This window comes from Paramisgurnus dabryanus, chromosome 24 (assembly GCF_030506205.2).
Source record: "Paramisgurnus dabryanus chromosome 24, PD_genome_1.1, whole genome shotgun sequence".
In the NCBI taxonomy this organism is placed as follows: Eukaryota; Metazoa; Chordata; class Actinopteri; order Cypriniformes; family Cobitidae; genus Paramisgurnus; species Paramisgurnus dabryanus.
Window position 1 is genome coordinate 7140529 of NC_133360.1, and position 19530 is coordinate 7160058.

Below are 19530 nucleotides of genomic sequence, written 5' to 3' on the forward strand. Positions count from 1 at the left end.
GAGACGCCTCCTTCTGCTTCTGCTCGCTGTCGAAAAACCACAACTCCCAGAATCCCTCACTCCAACACAAACATCGAACCAGAGGATGCTCCAGCTGCTGCAGATTCTGAACTGACTTTCATGAAATGACGCTGAAACTGTTCCGAGATCCCGGTCCGGTTGGGCAGAGCACGCGTATTTAAAACCTTTGACATGAGTGTTATAGACCGGCGAGGCAGATTGTACGCATCTAACATGAGTTTAAAGAGCTAACGCGGGCCTAAATCTGATGATGTGGCCTCTTAAATTAGCTGTCATGCTAAAGTAAAAGTCTATCGGTTGTTTATATGTTATTAATATATAAAAGTATGTAGCTGGATTAAACGAGTCAAAGCCCGAAGGACAGGGACTGAGGTTAACGACAGAATGAGTTTGAGGAAGTCACGGAGCGTCGGGACGACTTCACCATTGAATGGACTCGGAAAACAAGGTGTGTTTGTTTATTATTAAGGTGTGCGTGTATGATCTGTGATAAAAAAAAAACATTATGAATTAAGCCTTTTGCTATTATACGCCGCTAAAACAATACTTAATTCTAATGGTTTCATTACAAAACCATTATGGACATCAGATATTTACAATTAAAACCGTTAACTTACAACATTTCTTTATGTAGTGTGTTTTGTTTGTATTGCAATACGATTTTATAGTGTACATTTTGTTTCCCATCTTTTAATATAACTTATTATCAGAACATTATCAACAGAGACCATTATGGTTTCCATTTAAATCAATATAGTTCTTATTTAATCCATTAGAATGTCTGCGATGGTTTATATTTTTCTTTCAGCTGGGTTGTGTTTATAAATATCTTAATGCTTATTTTTAATTATTCCTAGTGTTCTGAAATGTAAGACGTATAGACAGATAGAAGTACAGTATGAATATTTTAAACGATTCCAGATTCTGATTGGTCAGATTTGACCGCTGCGACCAACGATTATGTGTATCACTGCGCACCACGCAACGTAAAGTCAGGGACTATTTTATCAGCGGAAGGAAGGCTTTTAGTGATTTTACTTCATGAAAGTTGCGTTAAAATACATATTTTTTGCTTTAATATTTTTAAGTATATGGTAACAGTTTTTTTAAAAGCAGTAAGGGACTCGAGGCTGTGCTATAATAAGTCACGACTGAAGCAGTTGCATTGACTCGTGCCCAACAACGCCCTTTAACTGTGACCAAAATACAGCACAGCCACTAACTTTATTGCTGCATACGTGTTTTATTTGTGTAAAGTTCACAGTTAAACAGTAAGATAATTGTTCTGGGTGTGTGAATTAATTAATATCCACCTCATAATAATCCTTTGATGTGATCTAATTATTTAAAAGGGACATTTCACAATATTTTTTCAAGATTTAAATTAAATCTTTGGTATCCCCAGAGTACGTATGTGAAGTTTTAGCTCAAAATACCATATATATAATTTATTACAACATGTTAAAATTGCCACGTTGTAGGTGTGAGCAGCAATGTGCCGTTTTGGGGTGTGTCCTTTAAAGATGCAGTGTGTAAATTTTATGGATCGAGGATCTATTGACAGAAATGCAAGATAATATACACAACTATATAATATATCAGTGGTGTATAAAGACCTTGCACGATGAAGGCTTTTATTACCTTAGAATGAGCCGTTTTTATCTACATACACTGTGGGTCCCCTTACATGGAAGTGGCCATTTTGGACCGCCATGTTTCTACAGTAGCCTTAAATCGACAAACTGCTCTACAGAGTCTGTTTCATTACTGTTGTCTCAGAAGATGAGGTGTTTGTCCTAGCTGTTATTGTAGCTTCTCTATCCGTTTTGAAAGGGAGGGGTGAGATCTGGACTAAGCTGTGGTTGCAAATCTCGAATATCATAACTAGATGTCACTAAAATCTACACACTGCACCTTTAAAATGCAAACGAGCTGATGAAATGCAAACACTGATCGCCATAATGGTTGTTTGTTAAAATTGAAACTCAATTGTGCTGTCAATTATTACCAGTGTCGTGGTTGGAAAATGGAGTTTAAAGGGTGGTATTATTATAATAAGATCCCCTTATGACATCACAAAGGGAGCCAAATTAAATGTACCTATTTTTTCACATGCTTGCAGAGAATGGTTTACCTAAACTAAGTTACTGGGTTGCTCTTTTTTAAATTTTCTAGGTTGATAGAAGCACTGGAGACCCAATTATAGCACTTAAAGATGGAAAAAGATTTTCATGAAATGTCCCCTTTAAATAAGATTCATCCTCTCCTTTTACAATCTGTGTATTCGTGACACTGTGTTTTATTTTAGATATGTAGTTACGTACTGGAAATCTGTGTTTTTCCAATATAGATTACTTGTTTATTTTGAAACCAGGTCTAGATTTTGTGCCAGATTAAAATACATCTCATGCATAGAAAAATTTTAAATATTTGAAACTGAATGTCCTGCTTGCAGCTGTTGACTTGCAATAAAAAGACTTGCAAAAGAAGGGCAAAGGTAAAAGATATTGGTCAACTTCTGCCATTCCAAAATATTCCATTACTGCAATATTACTGTGGTTTGGTTCAGAGCTGACTCTTGCGATCATGCTAGCAGATGCCGAGTCCAGACGGAAGAGGAAGATGGCCAAGATCGCTCAGGCACTGAACACGACGCCCGTGGATGTGGCCGCTCTGAGGCGTATGGCCATCAGTGAAGGAGGTCTGCTGACCGATGAGATTCGACGTCAGGTTTGGCCCAGGCTGCTTAATGTGAATGTAGACAACATACCTGAAGAACTAGGTAAGATGCATTAAAGTCATCATCATTAGTACTACCGGTAATCCATTTTGGAAAATCGATAATTTTCTTTCACTTCTTATCCGTCAGAGAAGGTAGATCGCGAAAATAACAAAGACTTCAACCAGGTGCTTCTGGATGTGCAGAGATCCCTGCGACGCTTCCCTCCAGGTGAGCTGAACGAACATTGACTGCTTGTTATAAACCCAAATCCGGTACTGAATTATTTGTTTGCAGGGATGCCGGACGAGCAACGTTCAGGTCTTCAGGAAGAGCTGATCGACATTATCCTACGGGTGCTTGTAAACAACCCTCAGCTGCACTATTATCAAGGTTACCATGACATCGTGGTGACCTTCCTGCTGGTTTTGGGGGAACGGCTCGCCACTGCCCTGGTGGAGAAACTTTCCACGCACCATCTCAGGTGGGCCACACACACACTGCATCCTGAACATTTTGACTAGTAATTTTGTATGCGTTTTCTGTATTAATGTCTAGTTTTGTCCTGTATCACAGGGACTTTATGGACCCCACTATGGACAACACCACGCACATACTGAACTACCTGATGCCCATTATAGAACGAGTCAACACAGAGGTGCATGACTTTATGCAACAGTAAGTATATACCTAGCAAGATTATGGGTCGATTCCCAGTGAACACAAATTGATAAAATTTTGTCAAATGATTGTTTGAGATGAGCACGTTTGTATTTTGTCCGCAGAGCTGAAGTTGGCACCATATTTGCCCTCAGCTGGCTCATCACCTGGTTTGGACACGTGCTGTCAGATTTCCGTCACGTCGTACGGTTATACGACTTCTTCCTGGCATGCCATCCTCTCATGCCCATCTACTTTGCTGCTGTGGTACGTTTTCTTTCTCACTGTCTTCCAAAAACTTTGGTCTGATGATCACAATGTTTCGATGCAGAAGTGGGTCAGCGGTTTCCACAGAAGCTATTTTTAGGCATGAATCGTGCCTTGTTGTTGAGTCCGAATAAATAATTGAGGTATTTGTTTCTGGGTTACTTCGTCTGTTGAACAAAAACAGCACCGTGATCTATCGTCTGCAGTCACCGTAACCCACTTGGATGTGTGTTTGCAGTTTTTGACAGGCAAAAAGTTACCCTTAATGGGGTCGCACACCAGACGCACAGCGCCGCACCATTCTAAAAAAAAAATTACACACTGTTTTCTATGAGTGTACGCACACAGGCGCACCACAGAGCGGCAGTCACATAGTTTAACATTAAATAACATCATATTTGTCCCAAATCGTTAGCGATTAACATTGGCTCCTAACGTATATTTTGCATTTTGAAGTAGACACTATTTGACTAAGCTCGCACTATTTAATGTACACTTCCAGTGTACGATACCTCAGAGTTGTCCTAGACGCGACTCAACGCGGCACTGAGCTGCACGTCCGGTGTGCGACCCCCTTTAATTATTGTTTAGTTTTTACGCATACACAAGTGTCCTCGTACAATGTACGTGACGCAAATTTCATCATCAGTATAGTAATTTTTTGTAACCGCACGCAAGTCGCGCATAAACGTATGAAATTAGCACTTCAAAATTTTAAATAAATGTAAAGTGCGTTATAATTATAAATAAAATGTATTATTATTATAGGAGAATGTAGTTTGTATACCAGGAGATTAATTGCATTTTGTCGCAATTTATCCATGTAAATGACGTACGAGTCAAATAAACTGTTCTAGGCTGTGCATTCGACTGCGTGCGTACGTTTGCGTACACGTAAAAAAATTATAAAATGTAACTATTTATAAAATAACTCAGAGGAAACTACTAAACACATTAATTGTATTTTACATTTCAAAAGTTAATGCTGATCAATATAAATTTGGTGTAATATGGTTATCCTGTGCATGTGTGTGTTAAAGAACATTATCTCTCTTCAGATTGTTCTTCATCGTGAAGAGGAGGTGTTGGACTGCGAGTGCGATATGGCCATGATGCATCATCTTCTGTCACGAATCCCAGACGACCTGCCGTACGAGACTCTGATCAGTCGGGCGGGAGATCTGTTCGTACAGTTTCCTCCATCTGAACTGGCCAGAGGCGTCGCCCATCAGCGGAGTCAGGAGTAAGTCTATCTCTTACCATCTTTTGGACTTTTTGTGTGTTTAAAATCGTCTCACTATGTTTATATAACTATTAATTTTCTCTTTATTTAAAACAATACTTTGTTTTCGGGAACCAAAAAATTGGCAAATAATCATCGATTTCACTCCATACTCATACTAGGTCAATATTAAAGATATCAAGGGTTTTTTTCACAGAATTGTCTTTAAATTATGTAGGATGATTTTATATAGAAAACCGTAAATCACAAAAAATGACTTTAAATGGATTTTTTCACCATAGACTGTAAAAAATATGGACGTAGTGTCCGTGACGTCACCCTTAGGTTTGTGAAGAGCATTTTTTTAAGCTTAAAGAAGGCGGTGCTTGCCATCGCCATCTTGGCCGCACTTCATCGTGCATCACTGGCGGAAAACCGAAAATTGGTAAAGTCTTAAGGCCAGCCTCAAGTGGCCAGTCGATGAATTGCAGTTTAAGTCACTTACGTTTCGGCTTCATCACAGAGATTGGAAGGTTGCCCCTTGGTTTTCACAGGGAAATTCAAATTTCTACATACTTTACGATTTATCTGAGCATATTTTTTAGTTTACTGTTTCTTTAAATATCCACAATGAAACTTGTTTGGTCTACATGGAACCTCTAAACGACGCAATTTGTTCTCTGCTTCATTCAGAACGGCCGTTTCTACTTTTAAAGACTTTGAATTGGCGTCAACCCAGCAGCACCCGGACACGGTGCTCAGACGGAGAAGAAAAGAGCGGCAGCTGCAACAGCGCCATCTAGAGGCCAAGCAGAGCACAGTTGCTGTTCGGCCCACCGCGCGACGCTTCGTGAGGCTGGCGGTCATGGGTTTGACTGTGGCGTTGGGTGCCACAGCTTTGGCTTTGGTGAACTCTGCCCTGGAGTGGGCACCTAAACTGGACTTACTCTTCCCATGAAGGAGCCAAGCGGAGTTTTGAATGTGCCTGCGTTTGTTTGGTTCATTTGCCTTTTTTTTAGTATTTATACACGGACTGAAGTCGAACCAATAAATATAATGTGCTAATAGAAATAAAATTCAACAAGATGTTTGGTGGTCGCAGAACAAATTTTTAGGTATATAGTTCATAAAGCCATTTTTATATTGACAAGCGCAAATGCTTTGAAACCATGTACGTAATGTTTGATATTTATGTGCGAGAATGTGCAAAACAGCATTCAAGCAACACGTACATTGTTTGTAAGCATATTCATTCAAAATGGTATTGAACGGTTTACGAATCAGTCCTGTTTGCGTTTTATAAGTGAGGTACGCTTTTGCGTAAACTGTTTGTGCAGGAACACACTCTTAAAAATGAAGGTACTATAGAAGAACAAATTTTGGTCGAATATTTGCATAAAGAACCTTTAACATCCAAAGAACCTTTTTATTTCACAAAACAAGGCATAAAGATGGATCTTTGAAGAACCTTTGACTGAATGGTTCTTTGAGCAACCAAAATGGTTCTATGGAATCGCTGTGAAGAACCTTTTAAGCACCTTTATATTTAAGAATGTAGTTTGATGAAAGTAAAGTTTACGTAGAGATTTGTTCTGCTCGCAGTTCTTATGAATGATGAATGAGACCCCATGTGTATTATTATACTCTATAGGCCTTAAATAAAGAGCCTTAGACTATTGAGACCAAAATATTTTAGGACCCCTTGAAGGCAGAAATATAATTTGTTTTGTGTACGTAAAATCTTATATATAAAAATATATTATAGCAGTGAATGAACACAGTCGTTTTATTGTTTGTATGTTAATTTTTCAAAGTTATTTTTTCACATTTTTTTTCCTGAAACGTCCTTCATCACAGTATTTAATTGAGCAATTAGCAATGCTTATAGTACAATTTCAACAAGTGGATCAAAAAGTATCAGATGGCAATTGAAGGTTTTGTCTAGACGGCGTAACTCCAGATCACGTTAACAGGACATTCTTGCATTGTAAAACAGTGAAAGTTGGATTCAATTTTTTTTACTTTATGCTGCATACACACCAAACGCGAAGCAAAGTGTTCCTCGCTCTAGATTACTCATGGGATTTAACTTCATGTAATGCAAATTTTTCCCTCGAATATTTTCAACTTGCGCGACGACGCAATTGTTTGCGAGTGTTTTTTTGGGGGGGCAATCACGCCGCCTGATTCATGTCATTCGCATCGCCCTACGCAAAGTTGCGTTTATTTGCATCTTTACATTGACTTTGTATGAAATCTACTTGCGCAAATCGTTGTTTGGTGTGTACGCCACATAACAAAATTTACGTTGATAAAGTAATTACATTTTTTCACTTAAAGGAGCATTTCACCCGTAGAAACATTAATCTTTATTGAAAGCGTGTCATATTTGTAGTCGAAATGTAACATACATTTAGAATTTGGTGCCTATCTGACCGAGAAAAGGGGTGTTTGTAGTCTCACCTCCTCAACAAAGATATTGGACTTCCTTCTTTCAATGATGCAAAATGATGATTTTTACATCATTGAAAGAAGGAAGTGCAAAACAGAAATCTGGTTTTCTCCTGTCTCAGCGACAACTGAGAAAATGATGCACGACCATTCAAAATCATGACTGGGGTTCTAACTATACAAAGCTTAATGCAAATGGGTGAAGTCTCCCTTTAAAGTGAGAATTTAAGAAAAAATTAAGTAGATTAAACTTAAAAAAAAATGACTTCAATTGGTAACACTTAAATTTAAATAGATCTAACTTTCACTTTTTACAGTGAATACAGTAAATACAATTAAAACTGATCATTGCCACAATTTTACTTTACAGTAACATCCAAGTAATTTATTATGGTCTTTGCATTTTATATTATTTAAAAACAAACTCACATCCGTGCAGAACTACTGTTCATACATAGCCACCCATGCTTTATTTTGCACTAAAGAAGATGCATCTTATTCTTTTGCACTTTGTTATATTGTTATGATTTGTCTCTAATGCATTCAATCAATGTGTCAGATTTGACCATGTCACTAAAGATGTTTAATAAAAATAACAGAGTGAAAGCGTTTCATTTGGATCAATTCTTGAAGCACGTTATATAATGCAAGTTATGAAAAAATAATTCTTTGTGCTATCTTAAATAATTCATTAAATATTGTAAACAGTTGAAAAAACAATTCCAGTTGTATTTTATTGTAATATCGTTATAATTAAAATGTTTTGGTATGTCAGCAATTTGCATACTACACATTCGATTAGAGTCATTTGTCACAATTTCTCTGCATTAGTCACACGTATGTTTTTTTGTTATTATTTTCTTCCTCTTTTTTTAAGTCTGGATGTACACATTTTTAACATCAACTACAACAGCAGAGCAAACAAAAATTCCCTTGAGTATCCCATTGTGTATACCTGACCAATCATTTCACAGCGCCAATAGATGACAGAAACCTGTTTGATTATCCGTCATTGCACAATTCCCATAGTATGATTTTATAATAAAAAAATAGTAGTGATTTAAGACATAGTTTTTGTAAACACTTCTGTACTCTTATAACTCTTATATAAATTTAATGCAATAAGGCACTTCCTATAGTTAACTTCCTATTAAGGCTCAATAACTTCCGAATTCTGTTGTGGTGACAGTTTATAGTCTGTAATCAGTGTTTGGTAAAAGTTGAGTCTTGTGCCATAGTGGGTTAAATAAATGGAGCATATAGCTTCACAACCTGTGTGTCGCACTGTGTGTGAGGTTTTATGGGGTGTGTAAAAGTGCGTTTAGTGGCAATTTTGGCATTTTGGATGGCAAAGGACTCCATTGACTCGACATTTGCAGCCACCTGATGTATCTCCAGCACCCTGAAGTGACAAAACATTACTGAGTTTTCTTATCACACTAAATATACAGCATATAGTCACTAAATCGTGTGGTTTAGTCTCTGACCTGTGGTCCCCATCGAGCCTGTTTGGTCACCCAGCAGATCTCCGTCTTACACATCAGACAGCAGATCCAATCACAGCCGTCTTTCTTCTGGACGATCACCTTACATTTGGGACAGTTCATCGCCTCACCGCTGGTTAGAAGTTGCTACGGTCAATGAACAAAATTTTAATATATATATTATTTCTATATGACTTTGATTATTAGTATTTGAAGGGCGCTTAAGCAAATAAACTTTCTGCGCACCTCAAGCATCTCTGTGGTCTGGCGGGCTGCGGCGTCATTCTGCGCTCTTACGCGAAGATCGTCCTGATACTCTTTGCAATTCATTCCCTTATGAATGGCCTATAAAAAACCCACACGCTTAAGATCTATATAAAGAGACCTCTAAACATCCATGAAGCTAAACAAGACTGGTTTTTACCTTGCAGAGGAGGCAGTTGGTCTCGTTGCAGATGTCGCACAGAAATTCGTTCACGTCGTCTTCGAAGATGCACCAGCCTGGGCAGTCGGGCGTCTTGCAGTGGTAGCTGTTCTCGCTGCGGGACTCTGCGATGCTTAGCCTCAGTTCCAGAAACTTTTGATAGTCGTCCTGGGTAAGCAGCTGGAGGAAAACATTGAAGTCTATGTTGAAGCGTAGCAGGTAAATCACAATATATAAACGTTGTATAGTAGTGCTTTATAACCCTGCTAAAAACAATAGGAACCACTTCATAAATTCAGTGTAATGGTTTTTATAGGAATTGTATTTTTTTATGAAAGCTATTATTGGTCTCTGTGAATTGTGTTGGGTTCCATTGGTGGATGGGAACCAATAGAAAACCATTAAATACTGCTGGAAGTAGACTCAAAACACATTACATAAAGGAAATGTGTAATGGTAAACAGCTGATGTTAACTCTTTCCCCCCCATTGACGAGATATCCTTAGATATCTTGTCAATTAAGAGAAAACATTTGCATTAAAAAGTGTTCCTGATGAGGTTTGATGTTAATCTGTAATACCGCGATTATCCACTAGATAAATTGGGTGCACTTACCCAATATATAAAAAAACAAAAGCTAATTTTTTTTTTTTTTTAAACTCTGTGTATGTTTTGATAATCGTTCTCAATCTTATCTCTAACAAAAATCCTTCACAAAATTTTTTTTTTGAAAACTACCCATATTTAAGAGTTTATAAGCAGAGAAAAAAATATAGATGGAAGAAAGTTTTTTTCCCCAGTTTTGTTTGTTTGTTTATTGTTTGTTTAAAAGCAGAGGGTCTGTTCTTTCATTTGATATATTTGCACGTTTATATATTTGCATAGTTATATTTTTAGAAGAACAATTTCTCAAAAGGCATTTTGTGAAACTTTTGTGAAAATCACAAAAAAATGCTGGCGGGCAACTTTTCGAAAAATGGCTGGCGAGAAATGAGTTAAAGAGCACATATTATGCAAAATCCACTTTTACAGGGTGTTTGGAAATAAATGTGTGTTGGCAGTGTGTGAGCATAACAAACTTACAATGACAAAAATCATTAGACATGTGTTGATTTTCTTGTTAATGTGATGTCACACTGATAAAGCCCCGCCCATGGCCATTGTCTGACTGAATAAAAGCTTTTCAAAATGTGTTTGTTATTACGTTGTAGCCCTACGTGGCTAAAGATACTATTGTCTCAGACTGTATTCCCAGGAATCAGATCTATTTCTAACCAAAAGCGCTCACTGTCAGTTGTTAAAGGATTAGTTCATTTTCTTAAAAAAAAATCCAGATAATTTACTCACCACCATGTCATCCAAAATGTTGATGTCTTTCTTTGTTCAGTCGAGAAGAAATTATGTTTTTTGAAGAAAACATTGCAGGATTTTTCTCATTTTAATAGACTTTAATAGAGCCCAACACTTAATACTTAACTCAACACTTAACAGTTTTTTTTTCAGAGTCTTATCTAGCAAAACGGTTGTCATTTTTGACAAGAAAAATAACAAATATGCACTTTTAAACCAAAACTTCTCGTCTAGGTCGGGTCCTGTGATGCGCCAGCGTGACCTCACGCAATATGTCATGACGTCAAGAGGTCACAGAGGACGAACGCGAAACTCCGCCCCAGTGTTTACAAGTGTGGAGAAAGAGGACCGTTCCAACGTTGTTGTATGTGGAATGATAATAATTCATGTCTTTGTGTCAGTTTATTGTTTACAATGGTCCGCAAATGTGCGTTTCATATATGTAACACGTGACCTTTCAACGTCATTACGCAATGACATGAGGTTGCGCTGGCTCGTCACACAGCCGGAGGAAGACGAGAAGTTGTGGTTTAAAAGTGCTTTTTTTCTTGTCAAAAATTACCATCGTTTCGCTAGACCCTTATGCCTCGTTTGGAATCGTTTAGAGTCCTTTGAAACTCTGTTGAAAAAAAACTGTTAATTGTTGAATTAAGTATTAAGTGTTGGGCTCTATTAAAGTCCATTAAAATGAGAAAAATCCTGCAATGTTTTCCTCAAAAAACATAATTTCTTCTCGACTGAACAAAGAAAGACATCAACATTTTGGATGACATGGTGGTGAGTAAATTGGATTTTTCTTTAAGAATATGGACTAATCCTTTAAAGGAATGAGGGCAGCAGCTCATTTGCATTTAAAGGTACACATGCGTTTTTTTTGCTCCCACCCAAATAGGGGCATTTTGGGCATGCTATAATAAAGATCTGTGGGGTATTTAGAGCTGAAACTTCACAAGCACATTCTAGGCTCACCTGAGACTTTTATTAAATGGGCGTAATATGTGCCCTTTAATGGTTTTGTAATAGAAACCATTCAAATTTCTATTGTTTTTTTTTTAAGCAGGAAAGTTTCAATCTCACCGATTTGATTTCTCGGTCTTGAAGTTTGCAGTTACATGAATATTCCTGGTCTACAAAAGGACACGTAACTTCAGCGTCTCTGCAGTTCTGAACAGTTCCCTTTAGACATTCCCTGTAGGAAACATGCTAACGTCAGATTTTAGTCTATAAAGTCATTTTAGTTGAACCCTTTTATAAACGATGCCCATTCATATCCTACCTGCAGAAGCTGTGCAAGCACTCTCTTAATACAGCGCCCTCCCCTGGCGAGATGGTGCACAAGCAAATTGCACAGTCCAGTTCATCCGTGTTTCCCACCAGGCTGTGGGCTTCTATTTCCAAGAGGTCACGGAAATTATTCTCCCGTTCTTCCTGAATAGACTATCAATGAAGAGAAACCAGACACAGTTGTGCATTATATTTTAGTATTTTATCTTTTGATGTGATGATAATTCATATACAAACACAATAATCCTTAATTATTTTTATCCAAAGCATTTATGGTATACATTACGTACATAAGTCATTATATAATTATATAATTGCAGGTACATTTGATGTCCAAAGTCATTATATTTTTCTTTTTTAAATGGTTGAATATTTTAATAATTTGGTACTCCTTGTCATGGATCACTTAAATAATTCACTTTCTGTATCTACATCCTGCAGATCAGTATTTCTTTACATTACATTTATACATTTGGCATACACTCTTATAATACATTCAAAGCATACAATATGTCAGTATATGAGTTCCCTGAGAATCGAAATCATGATCTGGTCGTTGCTAGTACAGTAACAGCTTTAACTTAATAATAAGTAATGTCCAATATGTGATGTCCACTCAGCTAACCAGCTCATACTGCAGGCTAGCGAGTTCCTCACACTGAAGTCTTCTGGTCTCCTCTTCATCTGGCTGGTACAGGTCTGGTACTTTGTAGTTGTCGGGTCTGGCCGTGCTACACATCTCACATCCTGGACGGGTGGGTTTATTCACGAATGTGCACCCTGGACAGGACCAGCCGGCCTAAAGTAACATTCATAATATGATCATTCATAGGCAGATAGATAGGCAGTCAGATAGATAGACAGACAGACAGACATGTAGACAGACAGACAGGCAGATAGACAGACAGACATGCAGACAGACAAGCAGATAGATAGATAGACATGCAGATAGATGATAGATCAGGCAGATAGATAGATAGATAGGCAAACAGACAGGTAGGCAGGCATACAGACAGACATATAGACATGCAGATAGATAGACAGACAGACAGACATGAAGATAGATAGATAGATAGATAGATAGATAGATAGATAGATAGATAGATAGATAGATAGATAGATAGATAGATAGATAGATAGATAGATAGATAGATAGATAGATAGATAGATAGACAAGCAGATAGATAGATAGGCAAACAGACAGGCAGGCAGGCAGATAGATAGACATGCAGATAGATAGACAGACAGACAGATAGATAGGTAAACAGACATATAGACATGCAGATAGATAGACAGACAGACAGACAGACAGACAGACAGACAGACAGACAGACAGACAGATAGATAGATAGATAGGTAAACAGACAGGTAGGCAGGCATACAGACAGACAGACAGACAGACAGACAGACAGACAGATAGATAGACAGACATGAAGATAGATGATAGATCAGGCAGATAGATAGATAGGCAAACAGACAGGTAGGCAGGCATACAGACAGACATATAGACATGCAGATAGATAGATAGACAGACAGACAGACAGACATGAAGATAGATAGACATGAAGATAGATAGACATGAAGATAGACAGACAGACAGACAGACAGACAGACAGATAGATAGATAGATAGACATGCAGATAGATAGATAGATAGATAGACAGGCAGATAGATAGGTAAACAGATAGATAGACATGCAGACAGACAGATCGATAGATATACAGGCAGATAGATAGACAGGCAGGCAGACAGACAGATAGATAGATAAATAGATAGACAGATAGGTAGATAGATAGGCAGATAGATAAACAGAAAGGTAGGCAGACAGACAGACAGGTATGCAGACAGACAGACAGGTAGGCAAACAGACAGACAGGTAGGCAAACAGACAGACAGACAGATTGATAGACAGACAGATAAATAGGCAGGCAGATAGGCAGACAGATAGGCAGATAGACAGGCAGGCAAATAGATAGACAGACAGACAGATAGGCAGGCAGATTGGCAGGCAGATAGATAGGTAGACAGACAGACAGAGACAGACAGACAGACAGATAGATAGATAGACAGACAGGCGGGAAAATAGACAGATAGATAGGCGGGCGGAGAGACAGACAGATAGACAAGCAGCCAGATAGACAGACAGGATAGATACCTGAGGTTTGGGAATATTTGCTTTCGGGCGCACATCTGGTGGCCGCTGAGCTGGCCGGTCTTGATTTTCAATGTTTTCTATGATATCTTTATTGAAAATAAAAGTCAACCTGTGTTTAATCTACCCAAAAACTATGAGCTGTCATTCAAGCACCATGTGATTCAGTAAATGTAGTCAATATAGAAGGCCCAGTTCATTACCATCTATGAGTTTCTCTTCCTTATCTTTTCTTTCCTGCTCACGCTTCAGATTGACGGCCTTGGCCGCCATAATGAAGAGGAAGACAGAGTCGTCGTCGTTTCTGATCCCATATCGAAACAAGGTCTCTTTGTCCTGGGCGAGACGCTTCCCGATGACCCATCGCTGGAGGGTCGGGTGGAATCCGTAGTCATTACTGATCTAAAAGTTTACGAAAATTTAGGACTGCAATAGCTTTCAGAGATCACTCATTTATTAACAATATCAAAATTATTCACCTTTTCCTTCAGTTCTGATATTGTTATGTAAACAGGTACCGTCACTGTAATGGGGATGTGGGCATCTGACATGGCATCAGCCACTCCAACCCTCAACCTGCAGTCCATCAGAACATAGCAGAAAATCAAGTAAGGGTTTGATCCTCACCAGGGAGACTTTCAGAACAAATACTTCTGGTTTGACAGCATACCTGATGTCATTTTGGACGTACGCTTCTGGTTTTATTTTGACGCACACGGGGAGCTTCAGATCCAACAGCTGCTCCAGACATTTCATCGCTTCTTCTTTATCGCTGGAGTTGATGGCTTCACTCAGGAGCTGAGCTGCATCCTCCGCTGGTTACATTAATGTTACATTAATATGTTGCTATATGTGGCCAAGCATTGATTAGCATTGCATTAACAAACACATGAAAAACACTTACCTTCTTTTATATTGCTAGAAGCATCTAGGGCAGCCATACCTGTACCTGATCTCAAAAAATAGACATTAATAAGCTTAGGCACTAGTAGTATGTAATTTAATGTAAGTACTGTGGAGACTCATAACATTAATAGCATAAAATGGCAGTACTGATGCTATAACATGCTATAATATTATTCATATGATATTTACATATTTAAAAAATATTTTTTATAAAAATTTGAAAGCACCATACTTTTAGTTATTCGTAAGGATTGAGTCAAATGAATGCATCAATATAAAATGGTCTTTATGTAAAATTGGCATAAATGAAGTTAAACAGTGAAACAGAAAACAAGCCCTCGTGACGCCGAACAACATCGACAGCGAAATAACGCAGCAATGAACTTACCATAGGACTAAAGTTATTTAATTCTCCCTTTCTCTGTTTCTCTATCTTCGTCTGTTTTCTTTCAACTGTGAGCAGGCGATTAAAAACATTTGCTTTTTTCCAAGCTGAATGAACTGTAAATGAAAAGCGAAAGAAGCTGCTTCAGGAAGTTCCGAGGAAACCTCAAGCGTCTCTGAATGAGAGTTGCGCAACTCTCTATCAAAACCTAAGACGAATGCATGCATTTTCATGATATGAAACTTATTTTATAATGTTTAAATAAATAAATGAATGCCATTAAATATATAAAAGTCAAAAATATATAATATATATTAGATTTGTATTATATCATTGCTTACTTTGAATACGTCGTAGTAAAAATATTGCCACATCTTAGCCTTTCTTTCTGCCTTTACGTCATGAACAAATCCTAAGTAAAAATCTATAATCGCATATTTCGCTTATCTGCAACGGGTCAGGCGCTTTGATCTCGCGAGATTTGATAGAGTGCTGAAAAACCGCACGACATCGTTCTCGCGATACTTTGAAGAACGGGCAGTGTGTCGTTTTTCTCGCGATATTTAATTGAGGAAGAAACGCATGTTGGCACGTGAAGGACGCTGGCAGCCTGTTATTGTGTAAGTTTGGTTGGTTTTATAACAGTTATTAACAAATACATGCAATTTGCGTTGTTACACAGGTCTTGAGTCAACAGTTTTACGGGTTTGGAGCTTAAAACTAGTGTAGACCTCACGCGTGAGTTGCAAAACATTGTTCTTTCCAGTAAAGTGTTCATTACTTTAATAATTTACCTTACATGAAGTACAGGATGAAAAACTGAGTTGCGTTTTTATTTACCATGAAACTACATGGCATTAATGTACCATGGTTATTATACCACCCATTGTTGGAAAGTTAATACTAATTCTAATGGTTTTCATTACAAATACCATCAGCTGTTTTCCATTAAAAAATTACAAAATTCCTTTATGTAGTCCTTTATGTGGTTTATTCCAGTAGGATTTATTGGTGTCCTATTGGTTCCCATTTGCCAAATAACATCTCATCAACAGAAGAACCCAACACATTACCAGGAAAAACCACAGAGAGCATTATATTTTCTATTATACAATTCCCATTAAATCCATTGGAACGTCTGTTGTGGTTTATATTGCTTTTCAGCAGGGTCCAAAGTACTTCAAATGTAAATGTTCAACAAACCTTAGTGCAGAACATAGCCCTGGATTAATAAATATCTATCTTTTGTTTATCGAAACGCAGATCACAGACTGTATGAGTAAATGAAAAGTTTACAACCACAGTAGGCTACTACAGGTTATGGAGGAACCCACAACTTATGAGCGACATGTGTACAAAAATGCCTCCGTATATCACTATATGAAGATATCCCTGTAAGTAAATTTTATCAACTATCAACCATTATTATATTATTTTAATACATTGTTTATTTTAATGTAATGTCTTTGTAACTCTCTTAGAATTTTGGAGAATGGAAACAAAAGTATTTCCGCCCCACAGTTTAAACAATTGATCATTTCTGCTCTTAAGGATCTGTATGGAGAGGTAAGGAAACCTATGCACCGTTTATTATATAACTAAGTAAAGTATAAGTAAAACGGGTAGATAAATACCATCAAAGTTCTGGTTCCTGTCTGTAATTCTGCACTATGTTTTGTATAGTCTAGGGGTGCCTAAACTCGGTCATGGAGGCCATTTTTCTAGTATGCTTAGTAAGACCTCAATTACCTGCTTCAGGTGTGTTTGATTTGGGTCGGCGCTAAACTCTGCAGGACCCCGGCCCTCCAGGACTGAGTTTGGGCCCCCCTGCGTATAGACTCTTGTTTCTTTGGTGTAATTGAATATTTTTCTATATGGCAGATTGGAGCTGCTTTTCCATTTGATCTGTTGAAGTTTGATGAGAGCTCACGGACAGCTATATTGCGGGTATACAACAGGTAAGTAGTTTCTCCATCGCATATACATCGCTTCGTAATGTTTACAATGCACAGGAGAGTTTAATCAACGGAAAATGGAGGTTTGGTTTGAGATAAGGAACATTTTTATTTGAATATTACAGGGTTCCCACAAGTCCTTGAAAGCCTTGAAAGTTTGTGAATCTGGGGAAAATAATTCAAGTTTTTGAAAATATACATACATAGATATAGGTCATTGAAAGTGCTTGAATCTTTTTTTATGCAAGAAGTTTTCTGGAAACAAAATCCATATTATTTCCAAGTTAACTAAGGTATGGGAACCCTGATATTAGTTGATAGAGTAGGGCTGGGCGATATTGACCAAACTTCATAATTTTGGGATGGATGGTGTTATGCTATAAAATATCTCCTAAATATAGTCAAAGACTCATGAAATTTCACAATCATCTTTATAAAAACCGTGTATGATCAAAATAAAATGTAAAGAAATGGCCCTAGTTTTAGAGATGTGGGATATATTTTTGCTCTAAAGTTATGAAGCAGAATAACTGTGTTGTTATGAATTTGGACAGTCTAGTAGTTTTTTTTAAAGGTGCCATAGAATGTAAAACAGTATTTACAAAGGCATAGATGAATAATGCTAAATGGACATGTAAAACCATCTCTGGATAATTTTTGCACTTAATAAAGCCACATACTTTCTATGTAGATATCAGAGAATAATTTAACACTTTATTTCAATGCATTCTTTGGCACCTTTAATAAAAATCTTCATTACCTTACATTCCCTGTTGTTTTTTTGCAAAAGGGGGCTGGTGAAATTGTGGAGTGCCTTGACATTGCTGGGATCCTTTCAGGAGGTGGCTTGTGCTTTTAGGGTCATACAGGTGGGTTTTTCCAACTTTACTAAATCTCTTATGTACTTTCAAGTCTTTGCAACTATGGAATTTTGGTACCTTGCATGTTGCATTCTTGTAATAGCAGTAGATGTCAGTAAAGAGCTTGTGTTCAACACATCCCAAAAGGTTATCTAAAGTTGTTTTATTTATTATTTCAGGTGTCACCTTTTTTGCTAGCTTTGTCTGGGAATAGCCGAGAGCTGCAGTTCGGACTTCGTGAGGAGGGCCCACAAAAGACATTATTTGAAAAATGACGTTTATTCTTAGAAGAAATATTTTCAGCAGAAATATGTGTCATGTTGTCAACTCAGCATTTTCTGGCGTACTGACAGTTCCCACACCCCTTACGGTAGGTCACAGGCTGCTTTATGTAGGGGAACGGGCGTCACTAGCAAAAACGTTCAGTGCTAGAGATGTCGCACTTTTTGCTGAGCTGACTGGAGACACAAATCCTCTCCACCTCGACCCTGAGTACGCCAAAACAACCTCTTTTGAGCATCCCATTGTTCACGGAGTGCTGATTAACGGTCTGATCTCAGCAGTTTTGGGGACTAAGTTGCCCGGCAAAGGTTGCATTTTTCTCCATCAGGAAATACGCTTTCCGGCGCCCCTCTACATCGGAGAGGAGGTGGTGGCGGAAGCAGAAGTTAAAAAAATCAAAATGTCCTTCGCTTTCATTTCTGTTTCCTGTGCTGTCAAAGACAAGGTGGTCATGGAGGGAGAGGTCATGGTTATGATCCCGGAGAACTCACAGTGACCATGAGAAACAAAATTTGTTTTTCTGTCCTTCGCTTTAACTGAATGGATGCTGTGTCTTGTGTTTATGAACAAAATGTGCTGCCAGAAAGCACATTTATTTTTGTTCTGTTTAAAGGTAATACTTCTGTTTCCTATATGTAATAATAAACAGATTTATTCTCTGAGGTGCAGTTTTAATAAACTTTGTGTTGAAAAATAATCAGTGTTTTGATTGTGTTGTTATTTTGTGATAATTAAAATATTGAAATTAAGTATTTTTCGTGTTGGGGTAAAATAATGTTCATGTTCTCAAGCATTTTTGCCAACCCATAATTAGTTTGTCTTTTTTTATGTTTACTTTTTATCTATAAAAGATGTTTAACGTACAAAAACATAGAGATGCTTTGCCAAAAGTGTATTATCGAAATGATGAAAAGGCAGTCGAGTCACTCGCTGCGAATGGTCACGTGATTTCCTCCTCAACCATTAGCTTCATTGCTAGCGGGGACGCAAAGACACCTAGCTTGTTTTTCCACATTATAACGACTAATAATGTAAGCAAGTGCATACATGAAGCCGATAGCCCTAAATGTATAAGCATATCACATTTATAAAATACTGAGCATCGCAA

The 19530-nt window shown here is 37.7% G+C and overlaps 4 protein-coding genes across 5 annotated transcripts; 3 read left to right on the forward strand and 1 right to left on the reverse strand.

Annotated features, from left to right (window-relative positions):
* Positions 1-29: 29 nt before the first annotated feature.
* tbc1d20 (TBC1 domain family, member 20) lies at positions 30-6909 on the forward strand. Its single transcript, XM_065244487.2, has 8 exons — positions 30-469; positions 2618-2803; positions 2891-2971; positions 3038-3224; positions 3317-3418; positions 3526-3667; positions 4726-4910; positions 5583-6909. The coding sequence occupies exons 1-8, from the start codon at positions 406-408 to the stop codon at positions 5845-5847; spliced, it is 1212 nt and encodes a 403-aa protein (XP_065100559.1). The 5' UTR covers positions 30-405; the 3' UTR covers positions 5848-6909.
* Positions 6910-7057: 148 nt separating this feature from the next.
* Positions 7058-15762, reverse strand: rbck1 (RanBP-type and C3HC4-type zinc finger containing 1). Its single transcript, XM_065244485.2, has 14 exons — positions 15667-15762; positions 15329-15533; positions 14939-14983; positions 14705-14849; positions 14514-14610; positions 14238-14436; positions 14038-14123; positions 12508-12681; positions 11875-12035; positions 11676-11787; positions 9249-9428; positions 9071-9169; positions 8828-8971; positions 7058-8742 (listed from the first exon to the last, which is right to left on the reverse strand). The coding sequence occupies exons 3-14, from the start codon at positions 14973-14975 to the stop codon at positions 8662-8664; spliced, it is 1515 nt and encodes a 504-aa protein (XP_065100557.1). The 5' UTR covers positions 14976-14983; positions 15329-15533; positions 15667-15762; the 3' UTR covers positions 7058-8661.
* An 89-nt stretch (positions 15763-15851) lies between these two features.
* rpp14 (ribonuclease P/MRP 14 subunit) lies at positions 15852-18457 on the forward strand. Of its 2 annotated transcripts, none has more exons than XM_065244489.2 (6): positions 15852-15945; positions 16589-16719; positions 16807-16891; positions 17207-17283; positions 18071-18149; positions 18320-18457. In XM_065244489.2, exons 2-6 carry the CDS (start codon positions 16646-16648, stop codon positions 18413-18415), a joined length of 411 nt encoding a protein of 136 aa, XP_065100561.1. In that variant the 5' UTR covers positions 15852-15945; positions 16589-16645; the 3' UTR covers positions 18416-18457. The 2 variants fall into 2 exon arrangements, with proteins under 2 accessions (XP_065100561.1, XP_065100562.1); XM_065244490.2 differs by lacking the exon at positions 15852-15945 and adding an exon at positions 15951-16063.
* LOC135724460 (hydroxyacyl-thioester dehydratase type 2, mitochondrial-like) lies at positions 18451-19119 on the forward strand. Its single transcript, XM_065244488.1, has one exon. The coding sequence runs from the start codon at positions 18451-18453 to the stop codon at positions 18916-18918; it is 468 nt and encodes a 155-aa protein (XP_065100560.1). The 3' UTR covers positions 18919-19119.
* The last annotated feature ends 411 nt before the right edge of the window (positions 19120-19530 follow it).